We start from the raw sequence: 23,475 nt of genomic DNA on the forward strand, positions 1-23,475 counted from the left end.
CTGAAACTAACACAATATTGTAAATCAACTATAGTTTAATAAATAAAATTAATTTTTTAAAAAAGATGATCAGGGAATTCCCTGGAGGTCCAGTGGTTAGGACTCTGCACTCTCCCTGCCAAGGACGCGGGTTCAGTCCCTGGTCGGGGACCTAAAATCCCACAAGCTGCTCAGTGGGGCCAAAAAGAAAAAAATTAATAAAAAGATGATCAACTACTCTTTTTCAAAGAAACACCCAAATGCATTAAAAATGAGTATCAAACCAACCCAGAATGTATTGACAAGGAATACTATTTATTTAGCATCAATTAAGCTGTCAATTTTTCTTGGTTATAACCTTGACATGTTCTCTTGCACAGTATTCTGAGAAACTGCCACAAAATGAGAATCTAAGAAGTGTGTGTGTGTGTGCACGTATCTTTATAAGCAGTCATGACAAAGTACCTGAGAGTAAGCATACTGACCTATCTATTCCATGCAAGTATTCTACACATCTTTCAACTGGTTTGTTTTTTCAACAATCATGATGGATTTTTTCTTAAATATCCTCATTCTATTTCCAAGTCCTTTTTGTAAACAAACATGGATAAATAGCTGGCTGAGAATAGCAATGCAGGTGGCCACTGTGTATGGTCAAGCACTGCATGCACATCTCTGCAAGTGCCATGTGTATTGTACATGGATTATGATGTAAATGCATCAGTACCACCACCACCACCCTTCCCTGGAGTTGTGCAGTATTCACCCATGGGTCTGTTCAATCTAACCAGCCCAGACTGGAACTAAAACCAATGATCTTTCCTCTTGGAAAAAGTAATTCAAAATGACTGAGCTAATCAATCCTAGACAATGATATATGAGCTGATTTACATTAAAATAATATCCTCAAAACATTTACCAGTAATTAAAAAATGGAGAAGGTGTTAAGAGACACAACTATCTTAAAATGACTTTATATGATAGGTCACAGTTTCCCATCCCTGAATCTTTGTTTAATTGGCAGTTGGTTTTCTGGTAAAGGGTAGAAAATCTGATACACATAATGATCTTAGAGCACACTCAAGTGGATAAATACTAGACTAGCAATGTTTTTCTTAAAGAGATGTCTTGGTCTGTGATAGAAAAAAATGAAAAGAGAAGGTGGTGGAAACAAAGATTACTGAATGAATGAAGATGTACCAGCCCTCATCACAAGGGCTTGTAGTTTAAATTATTTCTTTAATAACGAGGATGGATTTTTGGCTGGTCTAGCCATACTTTCCATTTAGTCTTCTTCACTCTTTCTTGAGTCAATTTAGGGGGACTTTGAATAGAAGTTTGGGATCTTTTGGGGAGAGGGTGTTTAGTTTTGGTTTTTTTTTGTCTGTGCCACAAGGCATGTAGGATCTTAGTTCCCTGACCAGGGATCAAACCCATGTCCTCTGCACTGGAAGCTCAGAGTCTTACCACTGGACTGCCAGGGAAGTCCCTCGAATAGAACTTTGAATAGAACAAAGCTACTTTATACGGTAACAAAGCTGTAATCTAAACCTCTTGCACCTCATACTTATGAATGAAACCAAGTGGCCTCGTTATAGGAAAAATACCTGAAACGACACACTTAAACAACCAAAATGTCCGTAACTAAAATATCCCTACCTAACTCAATTTCAATCTTGCAGTCTCCAGAAAGCATTTTGCTTTTTCATATCTCTACTCCTCTAATCCTATTGCTCCCTCATCCTGAAGTGCACATACTTGCCTCCTCCTCTTCTCTCTTACCTTCATCAGTTCCCACTACTTCATCTCCCAGAAAAAAAGGGGGGAACTAAGCAGACACATAGCAGGTATCCACAACAGTAGTACTTACCACTGTGCCATATTTGTTTCTTCTTATGTCTACTCCTCCATTGAACTGTGTGCCAGCCAAGAACCAGGGTTTTTTTGTTTTGTTTTGTTCTGTTTATCTTTATATCTCCAGGGCCTAGAGAGCATTTGTTAAAAGATGTACATATATGTTTATTTAGAAATGGAATTTGACATCACAGTAAAAATAGGCCCAGGGTGAAGACACCAAAGATATGATTGTCTTGAATACCCTGCCCTCTCTTACCTCCCATATATTCACTTAATCACTCGTACTGCTTAATGTGGAAAAATTACTTGGAAAATATTTTTTAAATACTTTTAACAGTCAAACCAGTAACCAAAAAACTTAAATCAAGAAGTGAAAATAAAAGTGTCTTCTTTCTATGTCCACCTTGAGAAGCTCCATCTGTGGGACTGGTTTCTCCAAGATAAGAAGCAAAACTAGTTCCTCACTTTCTCTCCTCACTCCCTCCAGTCCTACCTCAAAGATCCCATACCCTGTCCCCTTTAAAGTCAAAGGTACCTATCCCAGCAGAAAATGAATTCAAATACACCTGTAATTGTAAACCAAAATAGTGTGAAGGCATTCACTATACTTTGGCTGGGTGGGGAGACAACGAAAGGCAAACTAATCTCCCCAAATATGCAAAGCTGCAGAAGGTGACAGAATAACTGCTATTTATTTTTGTTCAAGAGGACTAGGCTAAACTACACAACTTAAGTAATACAGACTTTAATATATTGTAATAAAACAAAGCCACATTATTTCAATATTAAAGTTTGACCTTCTATATGATAAAAATACTTCCTCCAGAAACTCTGTCAGTGAAGATCCATTCCGTCGTAGGTTGAAATTCAAACTAGCCTTTTGCCAGCTGGTGATATTGAGCAAATATATTGAGAGTCTCTGGGCCTGTTTCCTCAATCTCCAAAATGAGAGTACGATGAGGTACAGTGGTTAGGTTCCCAAGTCAGTAAGTAAGGTGGGGGTGGAGGGGGTAAGCCTGTCACAATTACCTCTGAAAAACCACTTTAATTACCCCTAAGTATAGCATATTGACTTTAGTGTACCCACTATACAGTAAACCTTATGGGCACTAAATTTTGAGAAACCACTTAAACTGAAGAAATAAAAAAGAATGTATATATGCGTACATGTAGGCATTAAGGCCATTCTGGTTTTAACTCTAAAAGCACTAATAGTGAACAGGGTATGGCTAGAGAACACAGCTCCAGAGTTTAGTAAATGTTAGTGTCCTGCCTTTCTTCTGCCCTTAACCTATCAGGAAATCTCCCAGATCAGTCGTTTTAACGTGATTATGCCTGAGGCGCAGGTAATGACTTATGCAGCGAATACTTCGAGGGAAGAAACTTTGTAACCCGTTTGGAGTTCTCCTCCTAACACTCGCACTTTGAAGTGCCTCGCTAAATAAGAGGATGAATTATTATCTACCACAGATTAGAGCTCGGGCCATTTCAATGTACTAATACCTCGGAAATTTTACAAAGCAAACTTGCTACACACATCACTACCTCAAATCCGCAGTCTTCCCTTAGCTCCAGAAAAGCTTGGCCCAATCCTTTCGGCTTCCGTAACCTCGCTCAATTTCGCGAGACTAAGGCTGAGCTCCGCGAGACTAAGGCTGAGCTCCGCGGCACTGCCGCTGGGGGCGGCTCCAGAACACTTCCGGGAGGCTCCTGTGGGGAAGTGTCTGGGTGTCTGCTTCCGGCGGCTTCCTGGCTGCTTCCTCAGCCTCCCGGACCATCGGGCTGAAGTAGTGGGCACGGGACGGGGGGCTGGCAACCCCCGGTCGTTGGGCCCGTCAGTCTCTAGCCATGGACCGGGACCTTATGCGTCAGTCACTGAATTTCCACGGGCCGTCATTGCTCTCCCTGCTCAGGAGCGAACAGCAGGACAATCCGCACTTCCGGAGCCTCCTGGGGTCGGTGGTCGAGCCTGCCCGGGGCCCGGCGCCCCAGCAGCAGTTACAGGGCAGGTAATGGGACGGCGGCGCCGCTGCGAGACGGGGGAGGGGAGGCAGCTGCGGGCTCCACTACCGCAGTCGGGCGGCTGAGTCCTGAAGGAGCAGAGCCGAGGCCGTGAGCCCGTGAGAACTGCGGCGCTAGTTCCGAGGGCAGGATGGAGGAGGGTGCCCACTCCTGGTGTGAGGGCAATGCAGGATGCGGGCTGAACTTTTTAAATCTGGTACTGCACTACCAGAGGCGCGGATTCTTTAGCTAAAATCCCTTGGGCTTGTGTATCTGCCGCGGCTGTCTCTTTTTAAGTTTCCGCGCCCTCCACCTACAGACCGGCGAATGAGGGAATCCTTGGTTAAAACTTTTTTTCGGAGGATGTACGGCCAAGAGCTTAGGACGGACCCGATTGGGCGATGAAAAAGCCCTGAGCAGAAGCTTGGACTTACTAAAAGGTTTTGCAGGTAAACCAGTTTTCATAAATTTTGTTTCTTTTTAAGAAAAGAGAAGAAAGTTGAAAACATTGAAATACAAAAATTCATTTCCAAAAAAGCGGATCTGCTTTTTGCAGTTTCCTGGAAATCAGATGCACCTACAACTTCTGAAGTTAATGAAGACGATGAAGGTGAGTTTAATCTTAAAGTCGTTTGATTGCGGTTTGGTTTAACAGCACTTCAGATGAACACAAAACTATTGTTAGTAATTTTGTTAATTATTTTTTCAGAGCGTTATGCAGTCATGCCACCTTTAGAGCAATTCATGGAGATACCTAGTATGGACCGGAGAGAGCTCTTTTTTCGAGATATTGAACGTGGTGATATAGTGATTGGAAGAATTAGTTCCATTCGGGAATTTGGGTTTTTCATGGTGTTGATTTGTTTAGGCAGTGGCATTATGAGAGATATATCCCACTTAGAAATCACAGTAAGTTATTCACTTTTCAGTTATTTGATTGTTTCTGTTTTGGATAAAATGTCATCTCAATGCAAAACTTATGTCTTTGCATCCAGTTGTAATTAAGTGTACCCTACAGACCTAGTTTTGAGAATTAATTAATTAAGTAAATAAGTATTAAGTAAAAAGTATAAATATAAAGCACCTTTTCTTTTTAAAAAATAATCAGCAGTAATAGAGTTACTTACAGTTTCCGGCACCATTTCTAGTTTTGGGGGGTTTTGCTCCCTTTGGGTGGCAGGGGTGGGGTCCTTTTTTAAACACTCAAAGAGATATCAGTGGAGATGGTGAGATTGATTAGTAGACTGGGGTTATTTCTTCTAGTTGAACATGTCTTTAATTATTTAGTATTAGATACTTGTATGTGGATAATTTAGAAACAAATTCTTATTTATTCAATATGCATTTACAATAATTAAATTAAGTGGTTTGTACATTATAATAAGATGCTTTGCCCAAGGTGAATAGACCTAAATTTGAAATAGTATGTCACTTTAATTTAAAAGGTTAGATATTTACTGTGTGTTAAGGCAGGTAGAAAGGGAAGAAGGTATCACAAACTGGATAACAGACCTAAACTTTGAAGAATTCACATTTCATTTTCTTTGGAACACAGAGGCGCGGATTCTTTAGCTAAAATCCCTTGGACTTGTGTATCAGCCGCGGCTGTCCCTTTTTAAGTTTCTGCGCCCTCCACCTACAGACAGGGGAATGAGGGAATCCTTGGTTAAAACTTTTTTTTGGAGGATGTACGGCCAAGAGCTTAGGACAGACCCGATTGGGCAATGAAGCCGGTCTACTTTCTGGACAAGCTTTTAGTTTTATATTTAACAAGCACAAAATAATTTTTTGTTTCATCATCCATACTTATATGTGGTTTCTAAAACTAATTGCAAATTTCATGAGATTTTAGTTTTTGACCTGAACCAGAAAACTTGTTTTATTATGTTTAGGCACAGAAATTATTAAAGTCCTTCTTTAAATTTAGACTCTAGGGTGCTAGTTGTTTTCTTAATGTTCCTGTCAGCTATTAGCTGTTTATACTGAACAACTAGAATAAAAGAAGACACTTCTCACCAAAGAATAGAATGTCTGGTGTTTTACAATACTTCTCATTGCAGGCTCTATGTCCACTAAGAGACGTGCCTTCTCTCAGTAACCATGGGGATCCTTTATCATATTACCAAACTGGTGACATTGTTCGAGGTAATCAGTTTCATCATATTAATAAAAAAGTAACGGTTGTCATATTTATGTTAGTTTGCATTGCCTTGTTAATCAACTCAATTTTCTTATTTTTTAAGCTGGAATCAAGGATATTGACAGATATCATGAAAAGCTTGCTGTATCTCTATATAGCTCATCTCTTCCACCACACCTATCTGGTATTAAATTAGGTGTAATTAGTTCCGAAGAACTTCCTTTGTACTACAGGTAATTTATCCACATTGTCTCAACAAGTTAATTGGAAAACAATTTCTTTGCTAAAAAATAGCAAATTTTGCCCAACTTCTAACAAAGTAGAATTGTAGTTTCTCTTATTTCAAAATATGCTAATTTTATTTTTATAACTCTTAAATTTCTTCAAACTTGGCAAAAGGAACCAAGTCATTATTGCCACACCTTCATGTACAAAAATGGTTTGAGTATTTAAATCCCATGTGATAATGTTATTTCCTTAATTAAAATGGGACATGCTAATCATGTTAATCATTTTTATATTTTTGTTGTGACTTTTTTTTTTTTTTTTAAGGAGAAGCGTTGAACTAAATAGCAATTCTTCAGACTCCTATGAGAATATCATGCAGAGTTCTTTGGGATTTGTTAATCCAGGAGTAGTTGAATTCCTTTTAGGAAAACTAGGAATAGATGAATCTAATCCACCATCTTTAATGCGAGGCCTGCAAAGGTATAGTAAATCAGATTATTATATTAAGTGGTGAGGTCAGTGGTGCTGAAGTCAAAAGCTGCATAACTGAAGAAAGTACTCAATTATCCTAAGCTTGCTGCCAATGTTTGAATGAACTAGGTGATCCCCTCTTTTTGGAATGGAGTCTTTTATCAGTGATTGATGTGTGCCATGTGACCAGATAGATGCAGAAAAAGATGCAGAAAAAAATAATATTTAACAATAATAGTCATTCCTGAGAGTTCAAGAATTTTGCTTTGTAAATAAAATACAAATTGCTTGCTTGGGATTCAGTTTTTATCTGTCAGGTGGAGAGATATAGTTACCCTAAAAAGTATTTACAGTTTGACTTTTATTTTCTTTAATAGCAAAAATTTCTCTGAAGACGATTTTGCTTCTGCATTAAGAAAGAAGCAGTCTGCATCTTGGGCTTTAAAATGGTATGAAGACTGTCTTTCAACACTTACATTAGTCTAAAAGTTAGGTTAAGGCAAGCATGCTTATGTCATCTTTAAGACCAAATTTGTTTATAAATGAATTTAAATGATACCTTTTTGACATTAGCTTTTTTAAAGGTGTAAATGGTGTTATGTTGTAAACTTTAAAGATTTAAGTTTTAGCCAATATTTTTAATTTTTTTAAAAAGGAATTAGTATATCGATGTCTGGATTTCATAAGTATTTGTTATGAAATTATCCAAAGACAATACTTCTTAGTTATATTGAGAATATCAAAGACTAAATATTAACCAAATTTGATTTGCTTTAAAATTTTATTCGTGCTGACATTTTGTTTGGATATTCTGTGAAATATTTGTTATGTATGCTTTACAAACACCTTTTTAGTGTGAAGATTGGAGTTGATTATTTTAAGGTTGGACGCCATGTGGATGCTATGAATGAATACAATAAGGCTCTGGAAATAGATAAACAAAATGTGGAAGCTTTGGTAGCTCGTGGAGCATTGTAAGTGGATAATGGGTTTTAAGGAATATTTACAAGGTAAATATGTATAAGATTTATGAATAGCTCACAAAATAAATTCCTCTAATTTTGTCTCATATCTATAGATATGCAACAAAAGGAAGTCTGAACAAAGCAATAGAAGATTTTGAGCTTGCATTGGAAAACTGTCCAACTCACAGGAATGCAAGAAAATACCTCTGCCAGACCCTTGTAGAAAGAGGAGGGCAGTAAGTGTCAGATTTTGTTAAACAGCAGAGATCTAATATTCAACCAGCTACGATAAAATCTTGAACTTAACATAAGGAAATAGCATCTCTAACTCAGTTCAGACACTCTTAGTTTCAATTTTGGTTGAAAATGTTTTTTAAATATAGTCCTCTATACATTTTCTAGTTCTTTTTTTCCTTATTACTTAGGTTCTTTAAGATTGGAGATATTTTAGTGTCTTGACTTCACTTTTCTGAATATTTTCATTACACAGAAATATAAATGTAAAGATACAAGAAATTAGGTAAATATTCTTTTCCTGGACATACACTAGAAGTTTTTGTTTAATAGACAGAAATTTCTAATTCATTTCATCATTTTAGTAATTATAATGCCAGAAATATAAGTTGAGAACTCTATAGTTAATTGTGAATTAGATTTCACTATTGTATTCAGCTTATTGCTCTACTTTGTCCAGTGAAATCCACAAAACTTAGATTAAACAAAGAGCAAAACATTAAGAACAAACCCTATAACCTATCTTACTGTCCTGAGATACTGGCATAATACTTGGCATAGTAGTTTTATCATAAATATTTAATGACTAATAGACTAGTCTAATTTATAAAATATTTTGAAGAAACATAATATAAATATAAATAATTTGCTAACAGTCTGCTTTAATAATTAAAGACCAGTTTATGATTAATAGCATTTTTTTGCTGTTAATTTTTTAAATAGAATCATCTCTTTTCTGTTTCATGAATTTGCCTGATCATTCCAGTTTGTATGATCATTCCAGAACTCCATATAAATGAAATTTTGTAATATTTGTTTTTAACTGATAACGAACTTCTAGTTGGACCCAAGTGTTTGGAGCAGCTTTTTACTTTCTCACTAGGTACATAAGCTAGTACCTACTTAAATGTGGTTGTCTCATTTTTCACATATTGGTGATTTTTAGCTCAGTGAATGACAACACCATCTATTCCATCATCCAGGCCAAAAATGTTGATCGTCTTTCGTCCCTTACTCCCCTCATCCAGTCTGACACGAGTGATTCCATTGAACCCACTGGTTTTTAAATTTGTTTTATAGTAATTACTTGTTCCTACTTTCCAAAACCTGAAAATATTTTGCAAAACCCTTTCACTGCTGTGTATCTAAACTTTCTAATTCTCATTTTTCACAACATAGACTTGTGAACATCATCTAATGATTATCCTGTCTACAGGCTGGTTGTGATATACACGTATGCCTTGGTATTTCCAACTTTAGCAGTGAATTTTCTGGGAAAATTTTTCTGTAGAAAGGAAAATTCTTCATAAATTACTAGGAAAAGCCAGCCTATATAATTCTGTACTAAAGCTCAAATCATAATAAATTTACAGAGGATATCAGTTGATCATGTGTTTTCACGTATTATACTAAAATGCCAATGCTTGACCTACAGTATGGCTTTAGTTATCAGTAATAGATTCCTATTCGTATTTTTGTTTGTTTAATTAAGATATAATTAACACATAACTTTATATTAGTTTCAGGTTATGTGCATTAATGTGATTAGATATATGTAAATATCGTGAAGTATTGACCACAGTAAGTCTGGTTAACTTCCATCATCATACATAAATTTTTTTTTCTTGTGATGAGAACTTTAAGATGTACTCTCTTTGCAACTTTCAAATATACAATATAGTATTAACTATAATCACCATGATGTACATTACATCCCCAGGACTTTATCTTATAACTGGAAGTTTATAAGATAAACCACTTTCACCTACTTTGCCCCCACCCCCCCCACCCCCACGTCTGGCAACCACCAATCTGTTCTCTGTATCTTTGAGTTCAGTTTTTCTGATTTGTTTTATGTGGTTTTATATTGTCTTTTTACCAAAAAAAAAACAGCTGTAAAAGCACAATATTTAAGTGTTGTTCAATTTGAAAATAATTTGCTGGGCTTCCCTGGTGGCTCGGTGATTAAGAATCCGCCTGCCAATGCAGGGGACATGGGTTCAAGCCCTGGTCCAGGAAGATCCCACATGCCGCGGAGCAACTAAGCCCGTGCACCACAACTACTGAGCCTGCACTCTAGAGCCTGCGAGCCTAGAGCCCGTGCTCTGCAACAACAGAAGCCACCGCGATGAGAAGCCCGCGCACTGCAACAAAGAGTAGCCCCTGCAACTAGAGAAAGCCCGACACAGCAATGAAGACCCAACACAGTCAAAAGTAAAATAAATAAATTAATTTATTTAAAAAAAGAAAATAATTTGCTGAACGTGGGTTTTCCCCTAATAAATTCTCTCATATACGCCTCTGCCCTATATGCATATTTGAGGACTTCTAATTTTTACCCAAAAAAAGCTAAATTTTCCTTTCTGATTTAGGTTAGAAGAAGAAGAAAAGTTTTTAAATGCTGAAAGTTACTATAAGAAAGCTTTGGCTTTGGATGAAACTTTTAAAGATGCAGAGGATGCTTTGCAGAAGCTTCATAAATATATGCAGGTGATTCTTTATTTCCTCTTAGAAATATTAATGAGATTTGAAATTAATGCCAAAACTTAACTTTTTTCTAGGGAAAACTATTCTAGATCATTTAATTAAGGCATTATGAAAAGTTTTTTAGATAATAGCTTTTCTTAATTGGGTTTGACATTGCTTCATAGTTTTGTTAATACTCAAAAGTAAAAATAGCCCTGTGAGAAGATTCCCATTGCCTAAATTTGGTATGTGGATTTGAGAACTGTCCTTGTAGTGAGCTTTCCTGGTGGTTACAGAATTCAGTATTGTTACTGTAATTGAGCCAATTTTAAAAAACCTTTTTGAGAAATATTTTAAACTGTCTTTTCCTGTAATACTGATGATGATGTTTTCTCATGCATTTTCTTCTGAATTGGACCATTGCTGCTGTGTCTGTGACATCTGGTGCTGCTCATCCCCATCCTCAAACTGGAAAATGATTTCTTATATAATCATGCATCCAACTGGGCTGTGCTATTTTTTAAATGGTTTGTATTTGAACATGGTGATTTCCCCCTCAATTCATCTTAATGGAATTTCTTTATTTGAATTTTATTTATAAAATTTGTGTCCTGTTTAAATTTTTAATGTTTTTTAATAATTTTTCATGTATTTTATTTTTTCCCTTTCTTGCACTCTGGGTCATGGGTTTCGATGCAATGGCTTCCCCTTTTTTCATGGAATACCAACTGCAATTGGTCCTCAATACTGTTCTGGCTGTTCCAATGATTAATGCCAAACACCTGTGTGATTAATTTTTATATGTTAAAAATATTTGTTTAATGCTGGATATATGGTGATTTGGGTATACCACATTTGGTTTCTGGTTGGGGGGTTGGTCTTTTGAAAACTGGGTTTTATATGTTCTGCTATTTTTAACGTGTGGTTTTTTCCGATATCTGGGTTGTAAAAGAAATCTTTGGAATTAAGAGAAAAACAAGCTGAAAAGGAAGAAAAGCAGAAAACAAGGAAAATAGAAACAAGTGCAGAAAAGTTACGTAAGCTTTTAAAAGAGGAGAAAAGGTAAACTATGATATTCAGTATTCTTAAACTTAAAGCAAGTACTGAGTTGAACCAAAGTGCCATATGGGAGGTAAAGTAAGTAAAACATAAAAGTGTTTCAAGTTGTAATCAATGATTCTTAACAAGTGTGTATACCATAAATTTTTCTATAAAAGAGATAAAGCAAAGTGGAATGGAAGGCTAGAATTCTGCAAAAAAAAAAGAAAAATTTAATCTTAGAATTAAAATATGTAAGTCATTTTAATTATCTGTATTTTAGGGAGAAATTTTTTAGAACCAGAGCAGTAATTTTCAACTGGGAGCGGTTTTGTCCCCCAGAGGACATTTTTGGTTGTCATAACTGGTAGAGTGCTGTTGGCATCTAGAGGGTAGAGGTCAGGGATGCTGCTAAACTTTCTACAATGATGTAGGATTCCCCCACCACCACCCTACCCTCCCAGCAAAGAATTATTTGGCCAAAAATGTTAATAGTACTGAGGTGGAAAAACTATTAACTAGAGGTAGCCAGATATAAAACCTCAATTCTCTCCTTTATGTATTCATATGGTCTTAAATTTTTAAGGTAATATGGGAAATGTCACTGTGTCTTTCAGAAATGATGGATTTGCTTACAGTGACAACTGTCTACACAAGTATTTTTTTCCAAAAGTCATGACATGGTAAAATTGGATCTTGTGGTAGCTAGGATTATTATTATAATTCCTTATCTAAGCCACAACTTTTATGAAAATCTTTAGAATAAAATAGAACTAAAATCTTTATGGATAATTAAACACTTTTATACTCAACATATCTGATGAGTTAACTACATTTTTTTAGGCTAAAGAAAAAAAGAAGAAAATCAACTTCTTCCTCTTCAAGTGTTTCTTCTGCTGATGAATCAGTTTCTTCTTCTTCATCCTCTTCCTCTTCTGGTCACAAAAGGCATAAGAAACATAAGAGGAATCGCTCAGAGTCTTCTCGAAGTTCCAAAAGGCATTCAGCTAAGGCATCCTCAAATCAGGTAGATCAGAATAAGAAAGATGAGTGCTTCCCAGTTCCAGCCAATACTTCAGCATCTTTTCTTAACCAAAAACAAGAAGTGGAAAAACTACTGGAAAAGCAGGATAGGTTACCATATCAAAAGAAACAGGTAAAAGAAAAAGATAGATGCCCTCTTTCTTCATCTTCAGTTGAAATTCCGGATGATTTTGGAGGTAGGTCTGAAGATCCAAGAGATTTTTATAATAGCTATAAAACTCAGACAGGTAGTAGCAAAACAGAAAAGCCACATAAATCAGAAAGACATTTTTCCAGTAGAAGAGATTCCTCAGATTCCTTCTATAGGAATTCAGAGGACAAGATAAAAATTTATGGTTATAGAAGATTTGAGAAAGATACAGAAGGAAGAAAAGAACATTATAGAAGGTGGGAGCCAGGTTCCATGAGATATTCCACTTCACCAGCAAGCTCAGACTACTCTTGGAAGTCAGTTGAAAAATATAAAAAATACACTTATTCTGGATCACGTGATTTCAGTAGACATGAGCAAAGATATCAATTAAATAAAAATCAAGGAGAATATGAAAGAGAGGGTAATTATGAGGAGGATATTAAAACAGAGGTTCCAGAAGAGGGACTGAGTAGCAAAGAGCATTCAGAAAGTGGAGTTAAAAAAAATTTACCTCAAAATTTACTCAATATATTTAATCAGATAGCTGCATTTGAGAAAGAAAAAGGAAATAAGCCAAAAAATTAATATGCCAAGGGGATCAGCACCATTAACACTAAAGGCTTTTAATAAAAGGTTTTGGTCTTTTAGTAATAACAGTCCAGTGCAGAAATATCTGCTCCTGCAGTTATTTTATTTGTAGAGACTACAGAAATCAAGTGCTTTTTATAGCGATCCTCAAAGTATTTGTTTCAGTTGCAGGTCCCCTTTTCATAGCTTGATTTTTTTCAGGCTTTTCTTGTGTATGTTTATGTACAGTTATTTCTTACTCTGATGATTTAAACTTCTTCACCTGAAGATAACACTCTCAAAGTATTGTTTCTTCATTGTATTATGGTGTGTGAGAATTTCTTGGGTCCACCTTATCCTGCTGTTTGAGAGAATATTAAATTTGTGCAGTGAACACTTGGATCGTTTTTATGAAAACTTATTTCATTCTCTCCTCTGTTAAATTAAAAGCTCTTGACTTTTGAAACAAATATATTTGAATGTTTCATAAGTACCATTTTATATTCATTTTTAAATATTAAGTTTTTTGCATAACTTTTATCTTAAAATGGTAGATTATCTGTCTTGTCTAATTGACCTCTAAACCCTGATTTAATTAAAATGGTTTATGTATCAGCTGTTTAACAGGTACCTTAGGAATAAAGCCATGAAAGTTGACTAGGGGCCCATTTTACTTACTTCTCGTTTTCTCCCCCCTTCTTGCTAGCAATATAGCACTAAGAAATTTCTTTAAATATTGGCAAGACCTTAAGAGACTACATTCCAGGCAAAAATAGATCAGAGTAGGAAAGAGTTCTTTTAGCAAAAACAGCAGTGGCAAGTGAAACACACTATAAATCTGGTCTTCCACTACGGGAAAGGAAGTTAGGAAACTGTCCTAGTATTGCAAATGTCCAGTTGGGAAGGCACTGGGCCTGTTTCTGAATAGCCTAGAGCTGGCCTGCATTTCTGCTTTTCTTCCTTAACACCTCTCCTCTGATACCTCCTTTCTTAGAGTCTGAATAAATGACTAGGCTGACAGAGCCTGGGCTTAGAATAAATTTCAGCAACTAGAGCTGAAGAAGGAATGGACTTGGATCGTAAGGATCCTCCTTGAATTATTGAAAACAGTATAAATAGGGATAGAGATAGATATAAATAGAAGTCATAGGTGTTTATAATGGGCTTTAGAATCTTTCCAACTCATGATGACACTGGATGGGTGGGTTGGAGGGTAGTGAGTATCCATCTACAAAGGTCTAAGTGACAGAGAATGATAGAGGAAGAAGACAGTCCTTGTTCTGTCTTGGAGTTTCTGCCAACAGTAAAATACCAAAAGTTAGTATAACTGGATGTGTACTATTTGTGACCTTCAGACTTCAGTGATGGGAGCCTAATGAAAAAGCTAAAATTCGTTTTGCAATGGAACGGAAAAAGAAACTCTGGTCAAAAACAATAGGTAATGGCAGTAGAAATCAGTCAGTCACTTGGGCATTAGTCTTTGCACCAAGAAATTTATCTGAAAAGAGTCCCTAGTTCTTTCCGTGTATTAATAGTTCTGGTATCATCCCTATGTAATCCTACATAGTGGTGTTTTTAGAGTGGAAACTCTTGACATACTACGCCTTGACCTTTAGGAATTGCTAGCACAGCTTCAGGATTTTACACACACTTTATTTAATAAAATCTCTTTGAGCATCACTATCAACCAGCATTGTCATTTTCCAAAGCGTTTTTATGGCTTAATGTTACATTCAGTTACAAAAAATTAGGTTAGTATCTTATACAACAGCCTGCCTGAATTTAGAAATTCCATCTTCCCCAAAGCTGCTTTCCTGGGATATATTAAGCAGATTATATAAGACAATTTATAAGGATATATTCAGGAAACCCATCACAGAAAAAAAATATATTATTGGAGATTTACTTGTGAAGAATCCCTAGTGGTATCTTCAGCACTTTTTTTCCCTGAACATTATATGTCTATAGTTTGTACGTACCCAGGCAGTATCTTGGTTTGCATAAGTAGATGACTTTCTAACACAGCAGGTGAATGTTAGGATAACTCTAGATTTGGAGATAATAGGGTTGATCCCTTGTTTCACCATTTAACATTATTACACTGAACTTGGAACTATTACTTTATTTAAGAGTTAAATGTAGACTTGCATGCTGGCTTGAGAACCTAACCATTCCACAAATACTGTGCTAGGCTTTGGTTGGTGACTCAATAATAGGTAGAAGTTACTGTGCAATTCCGATGTATCAGGCCCTGTGCACTTTGTATATATTATCTGATTATTTCAATAAACTTTTGATATAGATAACTCTTACTGTCTTTATATTACAAATGAGGAAAAAAGCATAAAGTAACTTTCCCAAGGTCAGAGAACTAGTAAGATACAATTCCTGCCTTCATAGAATACAGTGTTTAATATTTCAACTTCCAAGTAATTTACAAAGTAAAAAAGGGCAGAGAATGAGAACTCTGAACATTTGAAGTGACCATAAGATCAATCAGTTTTTAGATCTTATAAATCTCACTTAGCAGAACAGTGTTTTATGAAACAATATTCAGCTTTTTACCCATCTTATTCATTGGACTTGGCTATGCCTTTTGCTGGCTATTACTAAAAATGATAATAAAATATTCTAGTGATCAGGAGAAACCACTACTGCCTTTCAGAAGGAATTGCAAGTGACAGTTCTAAACAATGACAATTGTCTGTATAACAAATATTTTTTTCCAAGGTTTGAAGGAGACAATACTCATTTAGGTTCATAGATCCTGATAAATTTATTTGAAAACCAGTTTTATAACATCATAGTCATACTTCAGGAGTTCAAACTGTTGGGCACATGTTATGATAAAGTATTGACTGAAATAACATTCTTAATCTGGTAGTCTACCTTCACTGCAAATTTATGGAATTCCTATTGCAAATCTAATTACGCTTAGCTTTCTTTAAATTGTTTATTAAATCAAGGAAATCTTGAAAACACATTCTTGGTTGTATCTTGAGAGCAAAATCTTTAATGTGTTTGACTTCTTTCAAGATTAGAATGGACTACTTCCTAGAAATTTAAGCTGCACTTTTATTGATACAGTGGTTCTCTTTCCTATCAGTTGTTTTCTTGGTGGGGGGAGGGGAGAGGTAATGCCATTTTTTGACTAAAAATTTTTTAATTATACTAAAGGAAGAAGCTAACAGTTTTCTTCCCCCAAAGTCTGGGAAGTATGTTTCTTTTAATAAAACCTAAATTCAGGATCTTCCAGGGTAAAAGAGATATAACAAACAAAATAACAGTGGAAAATATCATAACCCTATGCTTGTATAACACATATCCTTGTTAAGAATCTGTTCTTACTGCTTTCCTTCTATGTGAAAAAAAATAGTAGGCAAAAAGCTAAGAAAATTAAACATTTCTTTGGCTTATTTGGACCCAAATAGCTTGACTTTTTTTTTAACAGTTTTTATATTTTCCACTGGATAAAACTTTTGTCTGGTCATATTGTATTTCTAACACTATTTCAGTAGGCCTGTATATCAGTATAAGGCACCCAAAAGCATAGAGTGGGATATACTATTTTTAAATTATGAGATTTTTGGTTTTGTGTTTACAATTTGTTCAAAAGAGAGAATAAAATGTTTATTTGCTGCTCTTTTTGCTTTTACCATTACTGGAGCCACTGCTAGCACTAGGTGGTCTAGAAGTGCTGCCAGTTAGTGAAGAGGCTGGGAAGTTCAGCTCTAATACTTTAATTGAAGTCTGAGAAGCAGAAGTACTTGTACTCTTAGATGACCTAGAATAAAACCAGAATTACTGTAACTTAATTCAAAATTTTTATTTTAGTAGAGACCCCCTCATTAATGGCAAAAGATGCCATAATCCCACAAGTAATTAAAGAGATCAAAAAAGATATACTATTAATAGTGCTAATAATTTTAAAAGCATCACCATTAGTAATATCAAGAAATTAGTTTAGAAAGGAAAAGCTGATAAAGTTTCAAACCAGTAGAAAAATAGTTCAACAAATATATTTCTATTGATACATGAAAAATGTTTTCAACTATAACCAATTTAGAGATAAAATCATTAGGTATTAAAAGTTTGCAAAAATCATTAAACAAAAGGTAACAAAAACAGGCATGGGAAGTTGGGTGCTGGCAAGAGTAATTAATATGATAGGTTATATAATTTAAACCAAAAAGAAAGTGAAGGGCCTATTGACAGGATAAAGTGGTGGTAACTATCCATACAACTGTAAATACTAAGATTTTTAAATATATATTTTTATGAAAGTACTGGGATGTTCAAGTGGCTGCTCACCGTGTTTACATAGAAAGTGTTTTTGTTTTGTTTTACTTAAGCACTGTCTTAGGAAATCCTTTCATGACATCTCTTCGCAGAGTAATGAAAAGTAATATGGCTGCTGTGTTGACAAAATGTCTACTTGATGATAGAATTCTGTATAAAACTAAACTGCAGAAGTAAAGAATAATTTCCTTTTTAGCAAAATTAAGCAGCATAAATAAAATTCTGACTCCTGAAGATTTTACAATGGATTTTAATAATAAGTCTGTACAACCAAGTTGCCCTTTTATGGTTTAATAAATTCTCCCCATACTCAGGGATGACCATGCTAAATGTACCCTCCAAAATCTCACCCTGCTTTATCCTACTGAGATAGCTGCTAGTCACAAAGCACTTATGCCAAAATGAAAATAACACCAGAAGTCAGAAGGAAAGAGTCCTGCCCTGCTGGCTGTTTTCTGTATATGTGACACTGACACATGCCATAGCTGTAGCATGTGGAAGTAGCTGAGTTCACTTAGGATGGAAGCTGTGAGAGTTGTAGGTAAGTAAGTAAGGAGACGGTGTTTTCTCCTTCCACTTACCTTGCTGATACCAGTGAAGTCTGGGAAGGAGATCTAGAACTGTGACGACTCCCTTTAGTACTAGCCGTAGGTAGTGCTAAACCACTCTGGAAGGATAGTCAATAGCAGTCAGTACCACTGCATTTTAGAATATTTTTCATTAGACTTCACTTTATGATGAATACCATAAATTTTTTTGTGAAATGTTTAAGAAATATATTTAACTAGAAGATACTCTTATTACCTGTTGAAAGTATGTTTGAAGGATAATACCAATCTCAGCATTTTCTTCTGTGATATCAACTAACATTTCATCAATGATCTTGTGAAGCTGTTTCACTTCACGAAGTTTGATGTCTTGTTCTTCTAGTGTTTCATCTTTCGTGTCTTTCAAAAGACGGATTTCCTTGATGAGTTTTGCACACTGTTGGTCAACAGTAGTCAGTTATTATTTAAACCTGTTTTCTAGAACTTAATATTTTTTAATGGGTGAAGGAGGATTTGGGGTTACCATTTGGAACTCCAAAAAAATATAAATATGACAGGTCAGTTTTTAAAAGTTATCAATACCTGTTTAGTTACTCTCTCTAATTTTGGCTTCTGCTCCTCAGTTTCTTTCCTTAGTTGAAGTGTGTAAGCTTGCTTCTCTGATATTTTTTCTTTGACATTATTTGTTAAATGTTCTATAACTGCTAAAGTATTTTCCATGCTCTGCAGGAAATAAAGGTATTAACATACTTACTGGTTAGGATCAGAAATAACTTTTATAACTTGCCAAGTATTCATTTAATTTCGATTCATTTATTTTTGTGTACAATGTACATTCTGTTGGTAGATAATAAGTATAATGGCTTTATGGATTAAGTTTTATATATAATTACACTGGAAAGTATTTTTATGGTATTTGGGAGAAAAATAAACAATTCAAACAATGACTGTTGAAAGCATACAATTTTCAAAGATTCCTAATTATCATATCACCTGTTCCTTCAACTTTATTAGTCAAAAAAAAATCTAAATGTTTATAGAGCCTGCTTATTACCAAGCATGTTGTTTTCTTATCTTTCAGACTTTTAAGGAACAATCTTTAAGGTGATATTAAAGGATTTAAGTGAAATAAAGTTCATTAAGTAAAAGGTTAGTGGATAGATCATAATTAGCTAGCTCTGATTCATCAGCTAATCAACAAGTAATTGTCAGGAGTCTAACCTACACTTTAGCACTGGGATTTTAACTAATTTAGTTAATACTTTGATCACTTATTTTTTTTCTCATTTAAATGAGACATCTCTCACTATCTAATTCTCTAAAAAATTGTCTTTGTACAAGATAACAAGAAAGAATAATGATAGTTAACTTTTACTAAGGTCTTATTACTAAAGCCTGTAGAATTTACCTGGATATCTTCCTGTAGTTCTCTGATTTGTCTTTGTTTGTATCTGTGTTTTTCATCAACAGCTCTCTTTTGTTCTTCTAGTTGAATTTTTACCTCATACTCAGCACCTAGAATTTAAAGAATTTTTGCTCTAAATTTTTAACATGCTGTGTAGAAAGCAAGCTTAAAGTCTTACATAAGTTAAACTTTTAACTTTTTTTTATGAAAGGTTAAATTCCTTATGTCTAGTTGTTGAAAAACAGGACATGAAATAACTATTTTTATTTTGTCAGCATAGAGCAGCCAATATGCTGTTCTCTTCAGATTTGAAATTAATTCCCTAGAGAAGTGATATGCCATATCACTAGAAGTAATAATGGAAATAACACCTTAGCACTTATTTTAAAGGAGGGGGATTAGTTTTTCCAGCTGAATCAAACATGATACACTTTTGTTTTCCTTGTCTCATAGTGTTCCTCTTTTTAAGGTAAATAATTCTACAGCTTTCATTGCATGTATATTTTTAAAGTTTTAATAATTCCCACATACTAGATGGAGTCACTTTCTTAAAAGATTGTTTGTACTTGTTGTTGCAGCTGTTCAGCACTTGCAAGGTGTTTCCTAGAGCATAGATTTCTTTTTCAGCTGTGTTGATCTTAGCATCCAAACTGTCACCTTCCCTTTGAAGTTCTTCTTTTTCTTGAGCAGCCTATGAAAAATGGAATAGATTGGTTAAAAGTATCATGGGGGAGAATGTCTGTTTTCAGGGCAGGAAATAGTTAACTCACAACAATACCAATTTGCCGTGGGGCCTACATGCAGCACCAAGCATTTATTTCTTGCACCTGATTTAAAGTAAAAGACCAAATCCTCAAGGCCTTCCAAATATAGCACATAGGCTACAAAAGCATGATGGCAGTGTAGTAACCAACCAAAGCTTAGATGAAAACTCTCCAACAAAAATGAACGAAAAGTTAAGCAGGTATAAACTTTACTGAGAAGAGAAATAAGGTTAGCTAGAAGCGGTTTCAAACTAGATATTAAATAAAAAGAATGTATGTTTCTCACCTGAAAGCGGCTTGGCACACTTTCTCATTTTAAGTCTTAGTGGTAAAAGAGGTGAACAAAGTATACCCATAAAGTGTCACATTTTTTTAAAGGAAAAATACTGCATGATCCTACTTATATGAGGTACCTAGAGTAGTCAGATTCACAAAAACAAAGTAGGTTGGTGGTTGCCAGGAGTTTTGGAGAGGGAGAAATGGGGAGTTATTGTTTAATGGGTACAGTTTCAGTTTTGAAAGATAAAGTTCTGGGGATGGCTCTTGTGTTGACTGCACAACAATATGAATATACTTAGTACCACTGAACTGTACACTTAAAAATTATTAAAACAGCAAATTTTATGTATAATCACATTTTTAAAAGTTTTAATTAGATAACTGTGATAAATATGGCTAGAAAAAATGAAGTCTGTAAATTGCTGAAAACCAAAAATTCCTCAGTGAGTGAACATACTCAGTGACTTTTTCCAGCTTAACTGTCACTGGGCTAAGCCTTCTAGAGTTGTACCCAAACAGTTCCAAAGAACTGCAATTAAGGGTTGAGAGGGATAGCATGCATATATATTTAAAAGTGCCCCCATGAAAAGATGCTCAGCATCGCTAATCATTAGAGAAATGCAAATCAGAACTACAGTGAGGTACCACCTCACACCAGTCAGAATGGCCATCATCAAAAAGTCTAAAAATAACAAATGCTAGAGGGGGTTTGAAGAAAAGGGAACTCTCCTACACTGTTGCTGGTAATGTAAATTGGTACAGCCACTATGGAGACCAGTATGGAGGTTCCTTAAAAAACTAAAAATAGAGCCACCATATGATCCAGCAATCCCACTCCTGGGCATATACCCAGACAAAACTATAATTCAAAAAGATACATGCACCCCTATGTTCATAGCAGCAGTATTCACAATAGCCAAGACATGGAAACAACCTAAGTGTCCATCAACAGATGAAAGGATAAAGAAGATGTGGTACATGTATACAATGGAATATTACTCAGCCATAAAAGAGAATAAAGCAATTTGCAACAACGTGGATGGACCTAGAGATTATCATACTAAGTGAAGTAAGTCAGAAAGAGAAAGCTAAATATCATATCACATATATGTGGAATCTAAAATATGACACAGATGAGCATATCTATGAAACAGAAACAGACCCACAGATACAGAGAACAGACTTGTGGTTGCCAAGGGGGAGGGGAGTGGGGGACGGAAGGAGTGGGAGTTTGGGATTAGCAGATGCAAACTATTACATATAGGATGGATAAACAAAGTCCTACTGTATAACACAGGGAACTATATTCAATATCCTGTGATAAACCATAATGGGAAAGAATATTTGAAAAAAATATATATATATATATAGCTGAATCACTTTGCTATACAGAAGAAATTAACACAACATTGTAAATCAACTATACTTCAATAAAATTTTAAAAAATAAAGTGCCAAAACCCATTTTTAGTCAAAATCAACTAATAATTTCATTGGTAAATTTATTCAATCCCAAGTATCTATATTTAAACCAGAATGTGGTCACTGGAATTTTTTTTGGTAATGTTTTAATTCTTAACATTTTCAGTTATTTTTTTTATTATGCTTCAAGATACGTTACACATTTTTATAGCAAATAGTACATAATAAAAAATTAAGCTTAGCAAAGAAAATAACGTTCTTAGGTAAATTACATCTAATTCTTTCAGGTTGAGTCTAGAATTAGCAAACATTTCATTCAAAATATAGTGTAGGGAGAAAGAGCTAGAATGAATCAAAACAGCTAGATTTTAGTTGTGGATTTCCTACTAGTAAGCTGAGTAACATTAAGTCATTTACTTCCCTACTCCAAGGTCAGTTTGTTTGTCAAATAAATGAGTTGAATTTGTTCATTTATACAAAATCCTGATCTAATTCCATAAATACCTTAGACTTCTAAACAGTGGTAAATAGAAAATCAGTCAGAGGTGTGCACTCCTGTAGAATCAGATAATCCCTGGAGGGCACACTAGAAAATGCCAGGTCTTTGGTATCACCATGCAGTGGCATCATTGTACACCCACTGATTGCTTTTGCCCATTTTCAGACCATGGATAATTTTTCTCAACATAAGCCAGATTGACTTTAGTTATAAAGAAAAGTTTCCATTTTACACATCTGGCACATGTGAAGTGTTATGAGTAAAACATTTAAATATGCTGACAACAAAAAGTGTGAATAACTGTGTGGCAAGCTATGGACCCTGGAGGAAAGTGAAGTATGACATCAGGAAATTAAGAAGGGCAACTGATAGCCTTGATTAATTTCACATATTCGCTATAGTGGCACAGCAGGAATACTCTTCCTCATAAAATTTGCCTGTTTTCCTGAGAAGTGTATACTTCATCATCATCATCATAACAGCAATAACAGTAATGATAGCTAATATTCACTGAGAGCTCATTTTGTTCCAGACACTGTTTAAGGGCTTTACATATATTTACTTCTTCAAACAAAAGTAACAATATTACCCTAATTTTTTAAGTGAGTAAACTAAGACCCCAAATGGTTAAATAACTTATTCAAGGTCATCTACCTAATCAGTGATAGAACCAAGGCATGGACAAAAGCACTCTAACACCAGTGCTTTTATATAACTCATCAAAGCCCTTGTTGGTAGAGAAACTTAGCTGGAATTGCAACATCTATCTACTTCCCATCATTTAACAGACTAGAGCCTACAATTCACCCCTTGGGAACCTTCAAAACCTGAGAGGAGGAAAGTCCTGTTAATAGTGGGCAGAAGCCTCACGTACTAAAGACTGATGAGTTATAAGAAGGGTTTGAGAGCTGGGACTCATTTCTCATATAGGTTGGGTGGAATTTTCTGAGGCAAAGTGGCAGACATATCACACAGTGTAGTAGGTTAGGGGCAGCCTTAAAGAAGGGCTACAGAAGGAAACTTAGAAGATTAAGTAGAAGTCCAAATGGAGGGTGCATCCACAAGGGCCATCCTCTAAAGATGTGAATTGGAGATCTCTTTCCCACTCCTATCCATGTATGATACAGGAAAAATGAC

At 35.3% G+C, this 23,475-nt stretch overlaps 2 protein-coding genes and 1 long non-coding RNA gene across 10 annotated transcripts in view; 1 reads left to right on the forward strand and 2 right to left on the reverse strand.

Annotated features, from left to right (window-relative positions):
* Positions 1 to 3,543, reverse strand: part of LOC109551895 (uncharacterized) — a 592,297-nt gene extending 588,754 nt beyond the window's left edge. The window contains exons 1-2 of one of the 2 annotated variants that reach the window (XR_002178594.3): positions 3,382 to 3,543; positions 1,850 to 1,963 (exon numbers count right to left, since the gene is read on the reverse strand). This is a non-coding gene — a long non-coding RNA (uncharacterized lncRNA). The remainder of the gene's footprint in view (positions 1 to 1,849; positions 1,964 to 3,381) is intronic. The other variant, XR_002178596.2, reaches the window with a different exon arrangement.
* Positions 3,529 to 23,475, forward strand: part of TTC14 (tetratricopeptide repeat domain 14) — a 33,744-nt gene continuing 13,797 nt past the window's right edge. The window contains exons 1-13 of one of the 3 annotated variants that reach the window (XM_033855515.2): positions 3,709 to 3,845; positions 4,157 to 4,286; positions 4,394 to 4,447; positions 4,547 to 4,746; positions 5,898 to 5,982; positions 6,081 to 6,210; positions 6,530 to 6,685; positions 7,054 to 7,125; positions 7,531 to 7,650; positions 7,755 to 7,877; positions 10,248 to 10,365; positions 11,294 to 11,403; positions 12,223 to 13,523. In XM_033855515.2, coding sequence (XP_033711406.1) covers positions 4,561 to 4,746; positions 5,898 to 5,982; positions 6,081 to 6,210; positions 6,530 to 6,685; positions 7,054 to 7,125; positions 7,531 to 7,650; positions 7,755 to 7,877; positions 10,248 to 10,365; positions 11,294 to 11,403; positions 12,223 to 13,141 — 2,019 coding nt within the window. In that variant the 5' untranslated portion in view covers positions 3,709 to 3,845; positions 4,157 to 4,286; positions 4,394 to 4,447; positions 4,547 to 4,560 and the 3' untranslated portion in view covers positions 13,142 to 13,523. Of the gene's footprint in view, positions 3,846 to 4,156; positions 4,287 to 4,322; positions 4,448 to 4,546; positions 4,747 to 5,897; positions 5,983 to 6,080; positions 6,211 to 6,529; positions 6,686 to 7,053; positions 7,126 to 7,530; positions 7,651 to 7,754; positions 7,878 to 10,247; positions 10,366 to 11,293; positions 11,404 to 12,222; positions 13,524 to 23,475 lie in introns of those variants that run through there. The other 2 variants (XM_019946146.3, XM_019946145.3) reach the window with 2 other exon arrangements.
* The window catches only part of CCDC39 (coiled-coil domain 39 molecular ruler complex subunit), a 48,335-nt gene continuing 38,612 nt past the window's right edge, over positions 13,753 to 23,475 (reverse strand). For all 5 annotated transcript variants that reach the window (XM_073803923.1, XM_033855511.2, XM_033855513.2 and 2 more), the window contains 6 exons: positions 19,907 to 20,066; positions 19,379 to 19,485; positions 18,553 to 18,693; positions 18,227 to 18,406; positions 18,004 to 18,089; positions 13,753 to 16,907 (listed from right to left, as the gene is read on the reverse strand). In XM_073803923.1, the coding sequence (XP_073660024.1) occupies positions 16,754 to 16,907; positions 18,004 to 18,089; positions 18,227 to 18,406; positions 18,553 to 18,693; positions 19,379 to 19,485; positions 19,907 to 20,066 (828 nt within the window). In that variant the 3' untranslated portion in view covers positions 13,753 to 16,753. The remainder of the gene's footprint in view (positions 16,908 to 18,003; positions 18,090 to 18,226; positions 18,407 to 18,552; positions 18,694 to 19,378; positions 19,486 to 19,906; positions 20,067 to 23,475) is intronic.

Source organism: Tursiops truncatus, chromosome 4, assembly GCF_011762595.2.
Source record: "Tursiops truncatus isolate mTurTru1 chromosome 4, mTurTru1.mat.Y, whole genome shotgun sequence".
Classification (NCBI taxonomy): domain Eukaryota; kingdom Metazoa; phylum Chordata; class Mammalia; order Artiodactyla; family Delphinidae; genus Tursiops; species Tursiops truncatus.